At 33.0% G+C, this 20347-nt stretch overlaps 1 protein-coding gene across 1 annotated transcript in view; it reads right to left on the minus strand.

Annotated features, from left to right (window-relative positions):
- LOC129217101 (uncharacterized) overlaps window positions 1-20347 on the minus strand; it is a 135626-nt gene that overhangs the window by 36375 nt on the left and 78904 nt on the right. The window contains exon 2 of the mRNA XM_054851350.1: window positions 5152-5287. Within this exon, the coding sequence (XP_054707325.1) occupies window positions 5152-5286 (135 nt within the window). The 5' untranslated portion in view covers window position 5287. The remainder of the gene's footprint in view (window positions 1-5151; window positions 5288-20347) is intronic.

The following is a 20347-nucleotide window of genomic DNA, read 5'->3' on the forward strand; positions in this document are numbered from 1 at the left end:
CTCACAATGTTAAATCTGAAGCGGTTATTTTGTATGACATAAAGTTATGGCAAGTATTCAAGATGTTATTAGATTTGTCATTCATCTAGTTTTAAATTGGCATGCAAAATGTCTACAGTAGCATAAAGAACACTAAGCACTCATAAGGATTTCATGGATGGATAAACAAAGAGGAACAGTTCCAACAGTTATTTTCAATGCAGCTATTATTCGAATACAACATCAAAACTTCTACGCAGCAAATTTAACTAACAAACAATTATAAAAAGTGATTGACATAGACTCTAGTGAGACCAGAGAAAACTTCCAGGTGTATCAAGAGAACCCTTTCATACATAACCGTTCACACCTGTGTCAGTTTCGAAGTTACCTGACTTGGAACTACGCAGAGTCATACGTTATTATAAAATTAGACAGGAGTTTGTCCTCAATAAATTAATTATTTTCCAGTTATTATAAAAAAAAATTCTAAGTATTTCCTGTCAGTAGCTAGCTTTGGAACTGATGATAACGTATAACTCACAATAATAATAATAATTATTATTATTATTATTATTATTATTATTCGAATTTGGAACATATGTTTTCGGGATATTTTGTCATGAGTTTATTTAGAAAGGTACTTTAAGGCATGATTGTTTTATTTTCTTTTTGCAGACTGCACGATAAACTTTAAGAACTATTTAAAGTAATTTCGAAAATCACTATATGTAGTATTTACTAATAATTAAACTGAAAGTTTGTGAGGTTGCCTGGATGCCTGTCTGAATCTCCGGATCTCTGTGACGAGCATAGCGCCTAGACCATTCGGTCGATTTTCATGACACTTGGCACAGAATTAGTTTATAGAAGAGGGGTGTGCACCTCGAAGCAATTTTTCGAATATTTGATTTTGTACTTTTTTTGTTCCAATTTTAAGTCCATTTTACACATAAATTTGATAATATGGTAAATAAATGCTTACTTCACATTTTTTAGTTTTAAATCATTCGAAAGCTTGGAATTTTCCGCATAAAAAGAAGTTTGTTCGAAGCTTCTGCGAGCATAAGGCGAGCTGTAGGAATCGTTTAAGGGGCATTCCACGGTATTTTTGACATTATCTAGAGTCCGTAACGTGACCTTTTTTTGAAATAACTTTTTAATTTACCGTTTGATTTGCAAATTATTTTAATTTGAGCTGGTGTGTTGGTAGGAAAAGATCAAAATAAAATAATATGCTAATCAAACAGTAAATTAAAAAGTTATGGCAAAAAAAAGGTCACGTTACGGACTCTACATAAATGTCAAAAATACCGTGGAATGCGCCTTAAAGAAAATCCAACTCCAATGCTTACCCTCAGCAAGTTAAACAATTCTAAACGATTAAGCTCTAGAATAAAATTAAAAGTTAAAGATAACTGTAAATTATATTCGAAACGGAAATTAACTTTTGTATGTTAGCATGATTACGTCCTTTACTCGCTATGATTGTTTCATTATTATTATTTTTTTTTTGAGCCATCACGATTGCTTATTGTTCTCATTTGACATTTTTTGATGTTCCGTTCCTTTTTCAGCTTGGACCAGGGCCTCTGCAACACCACCACCCGCCGTCCTCCAGGCGCGGCTGTCCCCCGGTCTTGAGCTATCCACGTCTCCTGGTCGGAGGCATCCATATCCTACGCACTCACGCATACACACACACATACACACACTCATACCACCACACAGACACAAACACATATGCCTACATACACACACACACACAAACGCCTACCCACACACACTCGCGTACGCACACAGCACTGCATACACAACACACACACACATGCATACATACACACGCGCATTCATACACAAACACGCTCGTGATTGCGAAAAACATAATTTGAAATCAAAATGCAAAAAATTCAAATTATTATTATTATTATTATTATTATTTTTTGTATTTTGTTTTTAAAATTTTTAAAATCATAGTTATTTTTGCCATTTGTGCCATTAAAATTATTTTCTGTTATTGAAAAAGGTTTCAATTCAAATAGTTTAACTGTAAAGAATAAGTCGTCTGCTTTTATTTACTTAGTTTTTATGAAATTACGTTCAGTAAGTTATTTCAATATTGCTGTTACAACGTTCATTCTACAGAGTTGAATTTTGGAAAAATGTGCAACTTTGTGTTCTAAGCAAGGAAGGGAAAATTCCATGCTACGTTTTCAAACCTGCCAAAAATATGAAGATAAATCGAAAAAAAAAATACTTAACGCATAGTAGACGTTAACAGTAAGTATGCAGGCGAACTAAATGACTTTTTAATATTCAACTACGGAGGAGTACCGCTAGTATGTACATAATTGTATTAAATTGTTCTTTTTCGTAGTGCGATAATACTCTAAGAAAAGGTAAAAGAAAGAGAAGAAAACTATTTGATATTTTAACTTATCTTATATATGTTATGTTTTGCTCAAAAAGCAATATTTTTAGTTAAGTGAAAAGTGAACAAGTAATCATAAAATAAATGCATAAACAAAAGCATAATAAAAGCCATTATAAATGAAAAAAGTGAAAAACCAACGCAAATGAAGTCTAAGTTCTGAAGAAAATGCAGTAAGTAGCCTTTTCAATTTCCTCACGACTTTCTTACGTGGTGAGCTTTTTGCGCTGATAAAGAGGTTCCATTGTAGCCCTGAAACAGCTATATGCTCCTTGTTTTTTTTTTTTTTAAAGATTTTGTGCTTTATTTACGTTGTTTTTTCACTTTAATAACTATTATTTAGTGTTTTGATAGTTGAAAAATAATCTTGAAATGTGCAAGAATTGTAGTGAACAATGAAACCAAGTTGAAAGAAATTGAGTGTCTGCATGACTCACTTAAATCAAATGTTCACGAATTTTTTCAGTTCACACCTTCTAAATCTCTTTTCTTGGGTAGGAATATTTATGTATATAAAAAATAAAGTCTACTTGACATATAAAAAGTTTCTACGGGTTTCATTTACCTCCAGTTTGAATTGAATTGTTTTAGTTTAGTACTTCAACAATTTATAAAAGTTTTTAGCAGTTTTCTAAATAGTTTTAATTGTTCACTGAAAATAATGGAACAAGCATAGTAACAACAAGTATGCTTGGAAGGAAAACAAATTCTATGAATTATCCTGCTTTAAGATTTGGGACAGATTAGAAAAACACCATACCTTAAGGTCCATTCGGAAGAATAATTACGGAGATAATCTTATTAGGTTGGAACCAATGCCACTGTAAAACTTACAGAGGTGTGAAAATTATTAGAATAATTGTGAAATTTATAGTAAGTCTTTGTTATACCAAAGAAATATTACTTTATTTAAAAAAACATTTATACATTTAATATTGAGGGGGCATCCTCTTATTTTTTAATAAAGATTCGATCCGTCTTGGCATTTTTTAAAATAAGTTTTTGGCAATTGGTTTGTATTTCCACGTCATGGTACCAAAATTTGAATAAGTCCTTCTATGATGCAATTCTTCTTTGTGAAGTTCGATTTCTTTAATTTTTTCTTTACAATAGTTCAGATTCTCTATTGGGTTTACATTTGAACTGATTCCATGCCGTGTAAGTGTTTTTACATATTCTTTTTGCATTCAAAATTTTGGTCAGAGATAAAGCATCAAGACACAGAACTCCATCATGCATGAATATGAATCCTCCATTTGGAAACCCAACTATAAATCCTTTGTTCAAGCACTTTTCATGCTAATATTCGGTCCTCATGCCTTCTACAATGCTTAAACATCGAGCATCCTGAGCGGAAATTATGCTCCAATCCATAACTTGGGTGGTGTGCTTAACCATTTATACACTGTAAAAAAATTCCGAAACGTTACTGGTTATTTCCGTGAAACGTTTCGTAATTTCAGAGGTTTTCACATATTTCCCCAAAAAATCAAGTATCTTCGCAAAAAAGTTTCCTGAATTCCTAAAAGATGCACGAATGCAGACTTTGCACTGATGTGAAAAATATTTTTTGCTACCAGTTTCAATATTGATGGAGCGTGTTTATTAAGTGTATCGGCTTTAGATTGTTGATGGCTCGTCCAGATTGACTAAGCTTCCAATGGGAGCAAATAAGTCACTGGATAGCTACAGTTTTGCGTGGCAGGAATTGCAGGCAAGGAATATGCTTGGTTCTTGCTTGCAACTTTCCCGTAGCTTGGCCGTGGTTGCTCTAATATTTCTGGAGCTTTCTTGGTAAATCAGGAAGATTCTAATCAAATAAATTTAACCTATTTAATTTTTCTAGAAGGTTCACGACTGGCTTTAATAAGGGAGATTTCTTAATATTTCAGAAAGATTACTGACTTTTATCGGAAAACGTTTCTGGTTTTTGTAAGATATGTTACTGGCTGTAATTGGGCACATCAGCTGCCTATTATTTTCCAGGAACGTTTCTGAATCGTTTTTACAGTGTATGATGCGACTTGGGATAATACTTTACTGGTCCTGACATACTGAAGACGAATAGAATTGGAGCGCCCGTGACTCTGTGGTAGAAACTTCGCTTCGAATGCCGGAGGTCGTATACTCGATTCCCAGCGGTGTGTTACGCTCTGCTCTCTACGTGCTGTAAATATTTCTTGTGTTGCATTTTATGGTTATAAAGAAGCTTAACTTCCCGAAGTAATGGTGCCTCATATCTTCATAATGGTCTTATGACCGAACAACAACTGATAGAAGTGCAGTTCTTATCAATTGCGACTGCTCGAATAGCAATATTTATGCGGTAATTAATAAGTTCTGAATTTTTCATCAAGTTCATTCCCTCGCAGTTTAGGGCACTTATCACAAATTACTACAAGATAGTTAAATTTTGAGTATTTTCTTATACAATACTGACCATTTTCAACGCATATATTCTCCAACTACCATGGAAATAAATTGTTCTTTAATAAGAATGCAAAAGGTTAATTAAAACTATCCTTGATCAAGTGAACTTAAAAACTAAAAACTAAATTACAACCAATGCATCCGTTTAGGAACTACGATAGCACAAAAACTTAGATGTGTCAAACCTATAACCCCTTGCCTTTTTACCCTCAGGAGTTAAAAAAATACTAAAATTCAATAAACTTACTTCATAGTTTGTCGAATTTATCTTAAGAGTTAAGAAAAAATATTTTATAGCAAAAGAAGCATACCTGTCCCTGCGGTTTAGGTTGCATCCATGCTATGATATTTTGTTCCAAGTATTGTTGAGCTTGCTGAGCTACTGGGCCAGGAACTGCAGCATTGCCTACAGTTGTTGGCAATGGGACTTTCCCTTGTCGTGACATTCTGTAAAACATTTATAACACATTTTAAAATATTTTTCTTAGAAAAAGATACACATTTAGTGCAAAATTAATATCAAAAGACAAGAACGTAATTTTTGAAAAAACTGTTCAGTGCATCTTAAATTCTTAAAGATTACTTAACCTTGAATGTAATTAACTGCTTACAATTAAAGGAGAATCACTCTCAAATTTTGTTTTTCTGCTTTTGGACCACAATTTCCTTATAAATTTAAATATAAATAATGAATTGAAATGTATTTGAGACAGATAATATTTTTGCATGATTTTTATTATGTCTTTCTTCATATTTTTATATAATATAAGTGTTATGGGTGGTATCACTTGAAATTAACATTGCTATTGATTGAGTAGATTTTACTCACAATTAGTTAAAAAAATATATATTTTCCCATAAAACTTGGTAAATTTTCAGCTGTAAATAAAAAATAATTATGAGCCAAAAACTGCCGATACTCCACTATCAGCTGCTTACCTGAAATTTATCTGATACAGTAAAACCTGTGAAGTTGACCACCTGTCTAAGTTGACTGCTTTTTTCAGGTACGGAATTAGACCTTATCATATAAATCAACCTCTGTAAGTTTGACCGCTTGGTTAAGTTGACCACTAAAAGTAACTGACCACTTAAGTTGTGCACCGCGAGTGGTCAACTTACACAGGTTTCACTGTATTACGGTCTACTTCTCTTTTGTTTGTTGTAAGTGAAAAAAAAAGGCGATTTTAGCAAATCTGTAATAAGATTGAAAATAATCCTAAAAAATATTTTTGCAACTGTCTTTATTTGAAAAGATATGAGAAAAATATCCGCGGTACGCATCTTCGATGTTAACCTCAATACAGAACTGTAACATTTTACATACTTTTTATCCTACGTATCAACAACTATTTTGATCGCGAAATGTTACACAAAAGCAGTTTCATCATTACTTTTCCTTCCTATCACACAACACGCAGTGGAATAGGCATCAAACATTTGTATTTCAACGAATTTTTATATCCAATTATGTTATAAATTAAATTCACTGGGAATATTAAATGATCAGAATCATTAATGTCATTTTTCAAAAGCAAATTAAGAATATCAAGAAACATTCTTAGAAAACTAATTCACTTTAGATCCTTTACCGTAATCCATAAACAGTGCTGGCGGCAAGTTACATTTGTTAGTATTTTCGTAATACTGAATTTCTAAATTTAAACGACACTTCCTTGCCGCTGTCTAACAGTTTTCGCAGCCAAAAGATATAAATTTGCATAAAATAATTTGAAAGCCATGTCACTTTTCGCGCAACTACCCTTCTTTAATTACTTCAAACAATGCGTAAAAGAGCAATGCTGTTTCCGAAGAGGCATTGTTTTTGCTGAAAAAGCATGCGAAACCACATCAAAGGAAAATTATTCAAATTCTTGCAATGCAAATGGCATTAGTTTAAAAGATACAGTTTTATTTTCTTTCATTTTACTTTTTCTCTAAACAATATTGCAGGAAACATTAGATTTCCCTTCATTGAGTTTTGTTTTAGGGATCCAAACATAGATTTTTCTTATTATTTTCGAGAATGGATTAATTAGAATATTGTGTCGCTTTAACATTAATTGACTATGTGGAACAGAAGCTTCTCATGCATCATAAATAAAAGTAAGAAAAAATGTTATGAGATTTGTGGCACAACACGACATTATTTCTTTTAAAAAGTTCAAAATTACTATAAATAGCTTTTTAAAGAAAATGAAAGCGTAAAAATCAGTAATAGACAGATATTTTTAACATCTCCTCAGGCGTATTCCACGCACTAGAAATTAGAAAAAAGCCTCAAGAATTAAGTCAAGAATATTTTCGCGCTTCATATTTTGATTAAAATTTTAGCATCTTCTTAAGTAAAAGAAAACCCAGTGATTGGAATTTTAAAAGTTTTACAAATTAATATTTTATTATATTTTTTAATGTAATCTAAGACATTCCTAATATTTAAAATCAAAATAGTTTTCCATTGCTTCTTTTACTCCATATTCCACTTTATTCTAAGAAATATGGTATTGATTACCATTAGGGTCTTCAATGTGTTCGCATACTTCACTCCTCCAAAATAATTTTCGCGACACTAAAAAACTTCAAGGTATTTTTTCGAACCTTGAAAAGCAATCCTAGAGATATCAGCCTTAATATACTATATATACATATGCCAAAAACATCTAAATATGAATAGATACAAAACTAAAAAATAAGCTCATAACAAAGAGTAGGGTCTGGTAGGGTAAAGTGGTCATAAAATCGTAGGTTTTCAACTTAGGTGGATAATAAATACAATTAATTCTCTTAACACTTCAACTTTTTTTGTTGTTATTTTACATTGCATTATTAAGGAACACGGTACATTGAATTTCAGGGAAAAAAATATTGATTTAAGTAGATTTATAACAATTTTATTTCCCCCCACTTTACTCCATGGGGTGGGGGAAAGTGGTCATAGCATGGGGTAAAGTGGTCATAGTTAAAAATGGATGCAAAACCATTATAAATAACCTTAATATCTGTATATTTCAGTTATTTTTATAGTTACAAGTATATGCACAAGTATATGTGTGTATACACGAGTATATACGTGTCGTGTAAACATGAGTCAACACATTCATATATGAGGAGATACATGTTTTAGATACATGTAAGCGTGTGCCTACTCAAATATATACGTGTATACACGAGTATATAAACATGAATACGTGATTGCCTACAGGAGTGTATACGTGTCTACACGAGTATATACGTGTCACGTGTATATACGAGTATATACGCATAAACGAACGTCATATGCGCGTATGCACTTGTATCTCGGGTATATGCGTGTATAGTAGACGTATATACGCAAATATAAGTATACAAGCATACATAAACGGGTATACACGAGTTAATTCGTGGATACATCCACTGCGTCTTTGGTACGTGTCTACTCACGCATATAAATAAGGAAGTACGAGTACATACGTATGTATACGTGTAAACACGATTATATACCTGTATAGACGCATATATGTACTATTACGCGCATACACCAGTACATATATTTATACACGAGTATATGCCCTTACATACATGTATGCCTACGGAGTACATCCAAGCTCTTGGGCAAAAATCTAACGGGTGTGAGAGGGGAGGATAAGAGCAAAGAATCATAAGGAACGTATGGTCGCTGATGCCCTACATGCACACAAAGCCAAAAACTGATGGATGCAATACAGGTCACGCATTTGTTGCACAAAGATGATTTACGCAAAGTTTTAGTTTTTAAGAAATATTTAGAGCAGTTGTTAAAAGTTACGGTCTGTAATAGCTCTAATACAAGCACCGCAACAAAGACACAGGGACTGATGAAACTTTTTCATAAGTCTTGTTATTGCAACAGAGAGTGATTTTTGATTGCGACGGATGTAAAAAACAGCTGGGGGCCGCAAATTTTCATCAATCGCTTTAAAACTTTCTTAAGACCTCAAATGTTGCGTAAAATTGTATTTGTGTAGTAAATTTCTGACCTGTTTCGCATCCATCAGTTCCTGACTTTGCGTGCATGTAGCGCGTCAGCATTGTGTTTGTGACCATATGTTCCTTACAGTTCTTACTTCTTATCCAACCCTCTAACACCTTTTAATTATTTGCTCAATAATGTAAACTCACCCTGTATACTTTTATATCATATGCTTGTATGTAAGTATCTATTCTAGTACGTACGCGTATATAAGTGTCTACCTGATTATATAAGTGTTCGTATCTATACGAGTGTAAGCGAGGATATACGTGTATACTCACGTATATCCTCGCGTATACGTTTCGCGTATTATAATAATATATATAATTCTTCTTCATATGTATAGAATGTATATATGTATAGATAAAAACACTTGCAGATGCTCTTATACGTATTTATAGGTGCATTTATGTGAATTCGTTTATATACTTGCCTACATGAGTATATATACGTATGCATACGCATATACTCGTATATTTAACCCTGTTTACTGTAAAAACAATACACATTAAGTGAAATTAATAATTAATTTATATCAGCCTTATACTTAAAGATTAAGTGACATTAGAAGAACAATATTCGTTAAGCCTAATATTATGACCACTTTACCCCTTCTTACTTAAACTGTTCTAAAAAATTATCTAAAATGGATTCAGATAACTGCTAATGAGTAAGAGTTCTTGAGACAAGTTGGAAGCGACCCGTGCAGTTAATCTGTTTTTAATTAAAGCAAACAAAATTTCCCAAGCAAGTTAAAAAAAGGTGTTTAGATTTTTAATTTTTTCAAATTTACATATAATATTTTTTCTTACCAAATAAAGTTTTGCCAGTTGTAAAATTTTATGTTCAAAATGTAGTTTCTAACTGCCCCACTCTAAAATAAAATTTTCACATTCATTCGAACATTTATTTCCAAGCTATAGCCATTTATTTGACGAATGACCCCTTTACCCCATTGACCACTTTCCCCCACCAGACCCTATTTATTATAATGAGAAAGAAAACGGTGACAAGTTTGAAACAAAAGGAGCAAATACAGATTAAAATGAATTTAGTGCAAATGTCATGACCTAAAGTTGCTAAAAAGAAGTGCATGTTAAAATACGAGAATAAATAGAAGAAATATGAAGAATGGCATCTGAGCAAATTGCAAATCTTTAGATATGCAACAACAGTTGCAGTAATAGGTTTCGCGATTTACTGTAACAAACTTTTCGAAAAATTCGCTGAAATAAAAAATATTTAGAAGATAAAGTCAATAAAAGTATTCATTGACAAAGATCGTCGTTTCCAGACCGAAACCTGCGAATCGTATTTAAGATAGGTATTAAACTAATTCCTTCAACAATAAATTGAGAAAACTTTGCTGATGTTTATGTAGCGTTGACTACGATTTGCATTTGGAAATCTGAAAGGACTAAGATTAATTTGCCTGAAAAGAAGACTAGACGTCTTAGTCGTCAACTGGAAGGATTTCCTTTGTATCTTCCGAAATTCCCCTCTTGGATTTAAGCAAAATCTGTAAGGCACTGTTAAGATTTAAAGGATGCGAAACCTTTCAACGTTTCCCTTGTCTACCTGGTAATCTCTTAAGTTTATTGAGTTTGATGGATCAATAATGGTGTCTGCGAACTTAATTAAGAAAAAGTTACTTGAAAATATTACAAAGGGTACTAAGTCGGTTAGGTTTGAAAATGTATAAGTATTTCATAGGGATGAAGATTCATGCATCCTACGAACGTTTCAGAACCTTGTATATTCTTAGCAGTTCAAGTGGGGTTTGCTAAGGTTCTGAGAATGTTTGAGTTTAATAGAAACTTTCTCTTCCTTCTTGAATGTAAAGAATGAAATTCATTTATTGTGAAATATAGGTCAAAGGAAATTATTTGATTGTTTTTATTTATTTATTTTTGCGTGTTGTTAACTCCTAACTGTAGGTGGAGATGTAGTTTCTTTCTTTAGCAGAAATGTACATACTTTTTTTGTTGTTGAAAGAGAGAAAATCTATTCTATTACGTTGACTGAACGACTCCGTTGATTGCAATTTGTAGCTGACTTTTCGTGGTTGATCTTGAGAAGATCTATTTTTTGCGTAGCCGCGGCTTGGACATTTAGTACATCCTATTCACAGGTATCAGTCAAAAACTTAAATATCCATGTGAAGTCGAGCTGCAGTTAGTTTAAAGGTCTAAAGGGGAGTAATACGTTATTGAGTAGGTGGTCATAACGGTTTGATTCTTCAGTGTGTACCTCCATTAATTTACCGATTCAACTCATGAGGGCAATATGGGTCCGTACACTGTTAAAACTACAAGTGACAAATAGCACTTTTTAGTGTCGAAACACTTGTCCCCTTGGGGATACCTTCAACGGTGCAAAAACGTCACACTTAAACTGCGTAAAAAAATAGCACTTTTAGTTCAAGGTGCTGAGTGGCATCGTACAATTAAACGTAATATCCCTCTCTGTCTTCTCTGTCTAGCAATTTATTTGTTTTTTTCTGAGTCATGAAATACAAGATAATAGTACATTTTCACGTTGAATGCAATTTCGAAAATGATTAAAGCTTTAGATTATTTTGTAGAGTCTTTTAAATCGTCTGCAGATTATGGCATTTGATCTCGCTTAAGTCTTTAAAATTCTCCAACATTAAAAAAATTTATTACGATTTTTATTTGGTATTCAGTGCTTTTAGTTTTGTAAATACACTTAGATAACTCTGTAATTATTATTTTTTATTTACTATAGAATGATACCTACTGAAAAGGAAGAGTGTAGGATTTTAGTTCATCCTCATATATACGTATAATAGAAAAAATCACTGTTTGAACAACGCTCTGACGTCACGAACAATGAAGCTAGCGCCATAGCATGCGTGACGGCATTATTTCATTGTTGAAGCACTAAAAATTCAGTAAATTATTTATAATTTGAAAATACTTTGTGGCAATGTTTGACATGAAGAGAATACTTAATTTTGACAAGGCTGAATTGGATAGGGTAACTGAACTGTTTTACTGGTAAGACTAATTTTAGAAGAATGAAGAAACGAAAACGTGGTACAATGAACGCTATCTACTGGAGCTTAGAGCTAATCCACCGGAGTTAGGATTAACATTTCTAATATCAAAATATCATCAAACAGACAATTGCTCCGTTCAAATGTAGAAGCACTTTTCACCCATCATACCTTGACGGGCAATTTTCTAGTGTACAAGAACAGCCGAAAGCGTTGTTATATAGGATTAGCATTAAAGAATATACCGGTTTTAAAAGTTCGATGTGTGCACCTTGCGTAACGCGACACACATCTAACATACATTTTGGAGTGTTTCACAGTCAATTTTTCGTATTGCTACACATATCGTCGGCTCAGAGCAACAGTAGGATAGCCAGCTGTTGTTCCTGGGTTTCGATGTCATAGTGCTGCCCTGAGGCGAAGATATGCAATATTTCAGATATTGTAATGTTGTAGGGAATGGTTGCGTATAAAAAGTCTTTGACGAAACCCCGTAAAACATCACATAAATCTAGGTTTGGGGATCTGGCTGGCCAACGCATAAAGGGTAAATCATCATTACCTGCACAGCCAATCCAGAGTTGCGGGACGTACGCGACGCAGCGAAGTAGGTGGAGGGAGGGAGGGTACACCCTTCCCCCAGAAGTATTGGTTCTAACATTGCTGTCAATCCTAATACAGTAAATAACACAGGTGTTAGGACAGTTGTGACAAAAAAAAAACTTCCAGAAGGAATTTCTGGCTGCGCTAGTGCAGAACGTGCACGTTGAGGTAGTTACGTACGTTTAAAAAAACTTTCACAGTTTATCTTTATTTTCATGTATCATTTATAGCGGTAAGTGTAATGGATTATAAACTATAAATTTTTAAAACCAGGATATACTTTTATGCTATTCCTGTATTACACACACAATCTCTGAAAACTCCCAATTGTTTTCTAAATACAAAATGATTACGTGATACACTATATAAAAAGCAATAGATATCTTTAGTGTGCTCCCTCACTTTACTTATTGCAGTAGTTGTTATTTGTGGTAGTATTTTTTTTTTGTTTAAATATTCTACTGCAATATATTTTAATACATTTTCACAACCGGAAAGTAGTGTTTCTTTAAGACTGCAGACATATTTATTTATTTATTTATTATTATTATTATTTTATGCTTTTCTGCAAGATTACAATTTTGCTATAGTGTTTGTTGTTGTGTACACCGTTTTGCGACAAAATTAGTTTCTCAATGCGACAATTAATACATACCAACTTGTATACTAACACGAAAGCAAACTAACTAAAAAGCAATCCATTTTATTTTTTGAATTCAAGGAAAAAAATCATTTTAACACGATTACATTAATTTCTTAAGATACATTCGTTGTTATTAAGCTTTACCTTAGCATAGTATTAGAGAAAAATCTCTATTGTGGAAAATTTGTTTTAACAAAGTTTCAATTGCAAAAAATAAATATATTCATCTATCCCATTTCTTCTCGACTCACTTAGTGCAACTTTTAGTAACAAATTTTTTATGCGCTAAACTAACACCATTAGATACGAGAAGTGCTTTTAACTACTTAACTTATTTGAATTGCTCTAGTTTACGATAGCCATAAAAGTTCATTAACTGTAACGATAAACACAAAAAAGCTCTAGTAGAAATTGAAACTAGTAGAGTTAAAAAAATAAATGTCCTAAGAAAATAATTTAGAACGAAGTTTTCCCATTGTAATTTTTGTTTTAACTTACTTTTGCATTGTAATTAAAGATTTTCAATTCAACATAATTATAATAATCTGTGTTAATTTTATTGCTTGAAATAGTTTAATTGTAAAAAAACAACTGTTACAATCTGCGTTTTATTAACTTATACGTTGGAATAGTACGCAGAGTAAAAATTAATTTGATTATAATTAGCAAATCCTTTACGAATGCAGGATTAAACTATGTATTGTATGTGTTACAGTATGTACTTTAAAAATAATGTTATGAATATGTAAACGGAAGCCAAAAAATCTCAGTCAAATTTAAAGCAAAAAACTAAGCAAAATTTTATGTTTTTAAAAATTCTGTACTGACACTTAAGAATGAGTTTAAGAATGTAATTTATTTGCGTTTATTCTTTTCAAAAAATCATATCTATATTTTTGTGTTTGTTTTAATCACTCACAGAATTTGAACAATATTTGGAAAGAAATTAAGTGATCTCCCGAAATAGGTTATTGGCTCATTTCTACATGAAATTCATTTTTCCCCCATTGATATTTAAATAAACCCTTTAACAACATAATCCCTGAAGTCTAATCAAGTTTTACATCATTTTAAACAACAAAACTGAGTAGTATAATAATTTGTTTAAATATATACAACCGTTGAAAGTCCTGCAAGCAGCACAGTAGCGGAGTTAAACATTTTTGGGATTGTTGCAATATATTTTTTTTGAGGGGGGGAAGTTCTTTGTTTCTATTTTTTAAATAAATTTTGCTGAGAAACAAAATTATGTATTCATAAATAGTGTCACTACTAATTTCCATTAATGCAGACAACACTAGGCAATCACATGCAAAGACTGCTAGTTTATCTTTATAAAAGTGTTTTACTCTCATTAACCGTCAAAATATATTTAAAAAATTCGTTTACCCTACTGTCGGTTTCATTTTATTTCTAAGGCGCTATTTTACAGAGCGGTTTACGGGCGAAAACTTATGGGCAATGTAATACACCCTATACCAGAACAATCGATTCACCAAGAAGGAGTGATCCGATTGAGACGAAAATTAGTGGATAGGAAGATAAGGCACAGAATAGTAAATGATTAAATTCTCAGAACAATTGAATAATTTATGTCAGAGTTACAGTAACACGTTCAATAAGGTATTGACCAGTCTCTAGCCTGAATACAAGCTGAAGCACGGCGTGGCAAACACCGATAAAGCTCCTGGAGGGTGTCCTGCGGTATTTCCGGCCAAATTCGCTCCAATTGTCGGACAACGTTTTCAACATTTCTTGTGAGATGCAATCGCTAACCCATCCTATCCCAGATATTTTCAATGGGAGAGAGAGCTGGTGATCTGGCAGACCACGGAAGAGTTTGATAAGCTTGCAGACAGTTCATAACAACACGTGCCGTATGTTATCTGGCATTGTCCCGCTGAAAACCAGCCGAGGGTACTGCAAAAGGAACGGCAGCAAGACAGGTCTTAGGATGACGTCGACGTACCACTGTGGAGTGAGTGTACCTTTAATTATGACTAAAGGGGCGCAGTTATCAAAGGAAATGGCACCTCAAACCATAATGCCTTGTTGAGGTCCAGTGTGACGTCCAAAAGTGAAACCAGGATCCCTCCTCTGCCCTGGGTGTCTCCAAACACGTCTTCGATGTTCGTCATAACACTGTTAGAAGCGGGATTCGTCGCTAAAGACTATATATCCCCAGTCGGCACCATTCCAACCTGATCGAGTCATGCACCACTGTAATCTGGCTCGGTAGTGTGTAGACGTCAGTGGCAGGTGGCGTAACGGTCGGCGGGAGCGTAGATTTCGTTGTCCCAACCGTCTGTAAATCGTCAAAATGGACACTGGTGTTTGAGTTGAATGTCTGATGGTTCTTAAAGATGAAGAAAGCGCTGTGACAGCTGATTGGACAATCACTCTGTCATCACGATCTGTTGTGACCCTAGGTCGACCTCTGCAATCCTGACGCTGAACTCTGCCATTTTCCACCCGTCCTTGCCAGAATCTTCGAATCATCGCATTGCTTCGACTCAAATGACGAGCGATTTTCCGATTTGATCAACCGGCCTTTGACCATCCAATGATACGATCTCTTTTAAACTTTGACAGTTGCTTATAATGAGCACGAGCCATGGGGCGAGGCATTTTTAAATTGTTGAAGGGTAATTTGAATCGAAATCAAACCGAAGGTTTTAACAACTGTTCAAGAACTGCTTTTTATATACATCTGCTGGATGTGCAGTTTCGATGCGCTGGACATCAAATTATTCCATTATTGGACACAAAATTTTAATCATTTGCATATCTGATCAAAACACTCATGCATAGAAAATTTCAAAGCAATCGGATGATTGCTTTTTGGCTTAGCTTTTGCTTCTTGGCTTTGCTTTTTTGTTATAGAGTGTATTACTGGTCTCATATGAACTAAATTATGCATGGCAGTTTGTTTTATCCACAATTCTGTGGTCCCCTTCGAGATATTAAACATACTTCTACATAATCAGATAGTGTTCCTTATTATAAATATATCTATAATGTCTTGAAAACTCGTTTCTACATATACTGTTGGATACATGCCCACACCGAAGTATAAAACTTACCATTTTAACTTTTAGTAGAGAATTAAAGTACTGTACATCAAAATACAATTACCCGAAACATTGTAGCTCTGCCGCAAGACAAATTCAGTGAATTCCTTCACGTGAGTTCCACCATCCTTCTTCTCCGTAATTCACCGTAAAATTAGATTCCGAAACCAAAGTCCTGCCCATTTACAACGTAATATAATTTCACCACGCTCATCATCAGGCATCTTATCTCATTTAGGTATATCACGTGATAAATTAATCTAAGCGTCCTCCTTTACATAGCTGATTGCAACCAGTGAGGCCCCCAAGAACGCGATGGGGGCATTAACCTGATTTACCTAAGGTAACACCACAGGTGAAGTTTTTCAATTAACTGTTTTAAATGTCATTCTTTTATTAAATTTACTTCTTTCGTTAATGAAGGGGAGCTAAGGCTGTTAATGTGCAAAATTATTGCCGAGGAAAACTGATAAGAAAAAGCTGCAGCTATAAAGTTGTATTGCCGTATTGAGGCACGAAATTCTGGAAGAATAATTCAATGCTGCCAGAAATTCTGAGTAAGGGGCTGTATATTTATCTAAGCAGGAATGTCTTTAAGTAGAATTTATTGTACGATTTTAACAATTTTACTGTAGTAGTTATGTTATAATATTCTTATACACATTATTAATCAGTACCTATTCTTTGCTGCAGATATTTCGTCTCTTGCATTTTCTAGATATTACAAATTGATGCTCTAAGGATGTAACAAAATGCAAAATAGCATTTGTTTGCCTAAAATTTGAACAACGATTATGAAACTTCGGTAAGCGTACTTAGTTTAATGGTTACATTAATGCACATAGTTTAAGAAGCTCCGCCCTCTGGCGACCATACACGTAGCTAGTTGGATCGTTTTAATACACGTTGTTTATCAAAGTCGTTTTCTGTGGATAGTTTGATATTATTCCGAGAAAACTGAACTTTTCTTCTCAACTTGTTCTTAATGTGCGCCCTTATTGCAAAACGTTCCAAATTCTCAGCTTCTATCAAGCTCAACTAAATATGCAAATTTCCTTAAATCATAATCCGTTAGACTCACGACGACGTTTAGACGTGTGGATTAATGTCAATTTGTTTTACATTTTTAGGATTTTATTACTATACAGCAACGTTTTCTAGGTACCATTATTAAAAACGTATATTTTTTTTGTAAAATAATAAAATTAATAGAATATCGCATTCAGCAAAAACTTTCTTAAACAGTCGCGCGTAGCGCTTAGAAACATCAGATGTACAAACTGATACTAATGTTAAAGAAATTTCATTTATCAATAAAACTACGTTGGATAATGTTGGAAGAATGGCTGAAGTCTGAGATTCGTAGCGCGATTTTGCATATACAGTGGCTCCCAAAAGTGTTCGTACACTTTGAAATTTTTTAGTAAAACCAAAATAACTCGAAACTGAATTCGAATATGAAGTCCAATATTTTTTCACATCATTCCTACGTCATTCTTCCTCACAGTAGTGGTAAATCGGTTTGAAATGTCTCTAAATTAGTTAATTTGTTTAATTCTATAGTAAAGTGCTTGATAAAAGGCTTTAAAGAAAGGAATTGGACCGAAAACAAGGTAAGAAAAGTCAACCGGCAAAATTGACAAAACGTGATCGGAGATTTAAAGTTAAAAAATTTATGAAAAATACACATTTGAGTGCTGTAAAAGTTTCCGCAGAGTTAAATGAAACATTTTACATTTAATTTTCACCTAAAATTGTTCGCTAAGTTCTCTGATTAGCTGGATTAAATGGGACCTCTTCCTGCAGAAATTTTCTTGGTCATGCGAAAAACAGAAAGCTTACGATTTTTGTCGCAAAATCACTGCTAAATAAGCTAAAAACGTTTTAGAATCACGTCTTACTTACAGATAAAAATGAATTCAACATTTTTGATTAATTTTTTGTATAATTGTAAGTAGAAGAAAAAATTAGGAACATAATCTTAAGAATTTATTTGGATCAGTTAATCAGAACGGTGGAGGTGTTCTAGTGTGAGGGTGCATATTAGCATCAAGACTTGGTAGTTTGTAATTTTTTGATGAAATAATGAATCATGCTGTTCCTTTAAATATTTTAAAAACCAATTTTGAACTCTTAGCCAAAAATTTGGTTATTGGAAACAACTTTGTTTTTTTCCAAGATAAGGGTAAGAAGCACACGGTTTTCAATGTTTGCGTCTAGTGCCTCGTAAATTGTCCTAAAGTTTAGAAAATAACCCCTCAATCTCCAGATTTTAACTCAATGTAACGTATTTAGAGATATCTGGAGGCTAGATTACGAAAATAGGGCTTTAAAACGAAAATAGAGCTAAAAACAGTAAGGCTCAAAGTGTGGTTGAACACTTACTCAGAAATTACGCAAAAAAAAAAGAAAGAAAAAGAATGAAATCTATTCCCAGACGTTTAAAAGGTGTTATGAATACTGTATGATATTCTACTAATTAATAACTTAATCAAAAGTTAGATTATTCAATAATATGTAGTCATTTTATAAAGTGTACGAAGACTTTTGTGAGATAAAATTTCCGGCATTTTTTGATTTTTGATTTTTAAAAAATTAAGTTTTAATATTTTTTAAAAACTTTTCATGTGGTTTTGTAAAAAATGGATCATAGATCTTATAATTAAATACCTATTCAGAAATATTAATTCTAACCAATGGAATGGGGCCTATTTCGTTGAAAGTCGTAGGTGTACGAAGACTTTTGGGAGCCACTGTAGCTATTTAACGATATTACCCCTTAGTGTATTACCCCTTATTTATTTAAAGTTAACAGAACAAGACACATGTTCAATCATTGAACATTATATTAAAATAGAAAAATATTTAAAAGTAATTTCACTTTATAAAAAAAGTTTTATAGCTTGAAATGCGCAGTTGTCATAAAACTGTACACTTACTCAGTTAAAGTTATGATCAAGCTTTTTTTTTTTTTTTTCGCGGCTGAGATAATTCTAAGTTACAGCAACTACAGTTTCATATCTGCCAAATGTAAACAATCAAGTGTAAAAATTAACACCAGAATTTATCTTCCATAATTTTCTTGAATTTAATCTTGTTTTTGCAAGGAAAAAATCCAAAAAATCGTTAAAACTCAGCAATTCTGTTCGCACGAGTCTTACGACGCTTTCTTCTCATAATATTGCTTCTTTTAAATCAGTGTGGGAAGTAATTTCATGGATTACTTCACCAGAGCGTTAGAAATAATTAACATTCCTCCGCACCCGTTCTTTTGAGTGTACACAAGCAATTCTGAAAAGGGGGGAGCAGAGAAAAGAAAAATTGCAGCGTTTTTCTTCCTTCTTCTCATAATTGAATCGTTTTTGCAACGTGGGTAATTGAGGAAAGTAAACACGCGATGTTTTTAAAAGTTTTTCAGTGGGGTAAAATGATGAACATTGGAGGGAAAATAAATATTTAGACTCGCAAAGATATAGCCGGCTCTCAGACTTATATGCGTTCTAGGGTGTAAAAAATAATTGCTCAAAATTTCAGAGATTATCATTTCCGGGTAAAAAAGAGAAAAAACTCAAAGTTTATTAAAAAAAATAAAAATGAAAAAAAAAAACGAAAATGAGAGATTTTTTTAAAAGTAGTCTTGAAATGATTTTTCAGAATTGTAAATATGATTTTAATTGTGTAACGAGGGAGTCTTTTAATTTTGGTAACGATAGAAATAAAAAAGAATTAGCTCACCGTTGCGAGGCATTCGCGCTGGATAGAGGTAATTTTAAAAATCCGATTATTTTAACTGCAATTTTTCGATAAACAATAACAATGTGATTCGTTTGCTTAGTTTTCGCTGATAGTAGTCAAAAATAGAAATAAACTGATACCTTATTTTGTACCTCCCCCCCCCCAAAAAAAAACAAAAAACATCGAAATATTACTCGTGATACAGCGATTTACCAGAGTAAAATATTTTTTTTCCATTGATTTTAATGCAACAGTACAACTGCGGTTCAGAATCCTGAAAAGACTTTAGATTAAATATTCTTGGACATTTGGATGAAAATTATTCCAAGGATAAAAAGATATTCCAAACGGCAAAACTCATGGTGAGATCAAACCCACAACTTTCGCGTTTTTGACACGACGTGAAAAATAAACAGAGCTCACATTTTGTATATTGATAAGAAATTGA

This window comes from Uloborus diversus, chromosome 2 (assembly GCF_026930045.1).
Source record: "Uloborus diversus isolate 005 chromosome 2, Udiv.v.3.1, whole genome shotgun sequence".
Taxonomy (NCBI): domain Eukaryota; kingdom Metazoa; phylum Arthropoda; class Arachnida; order Araneae; family Uloboridae; genus Uloborus; species Uloborus diversus.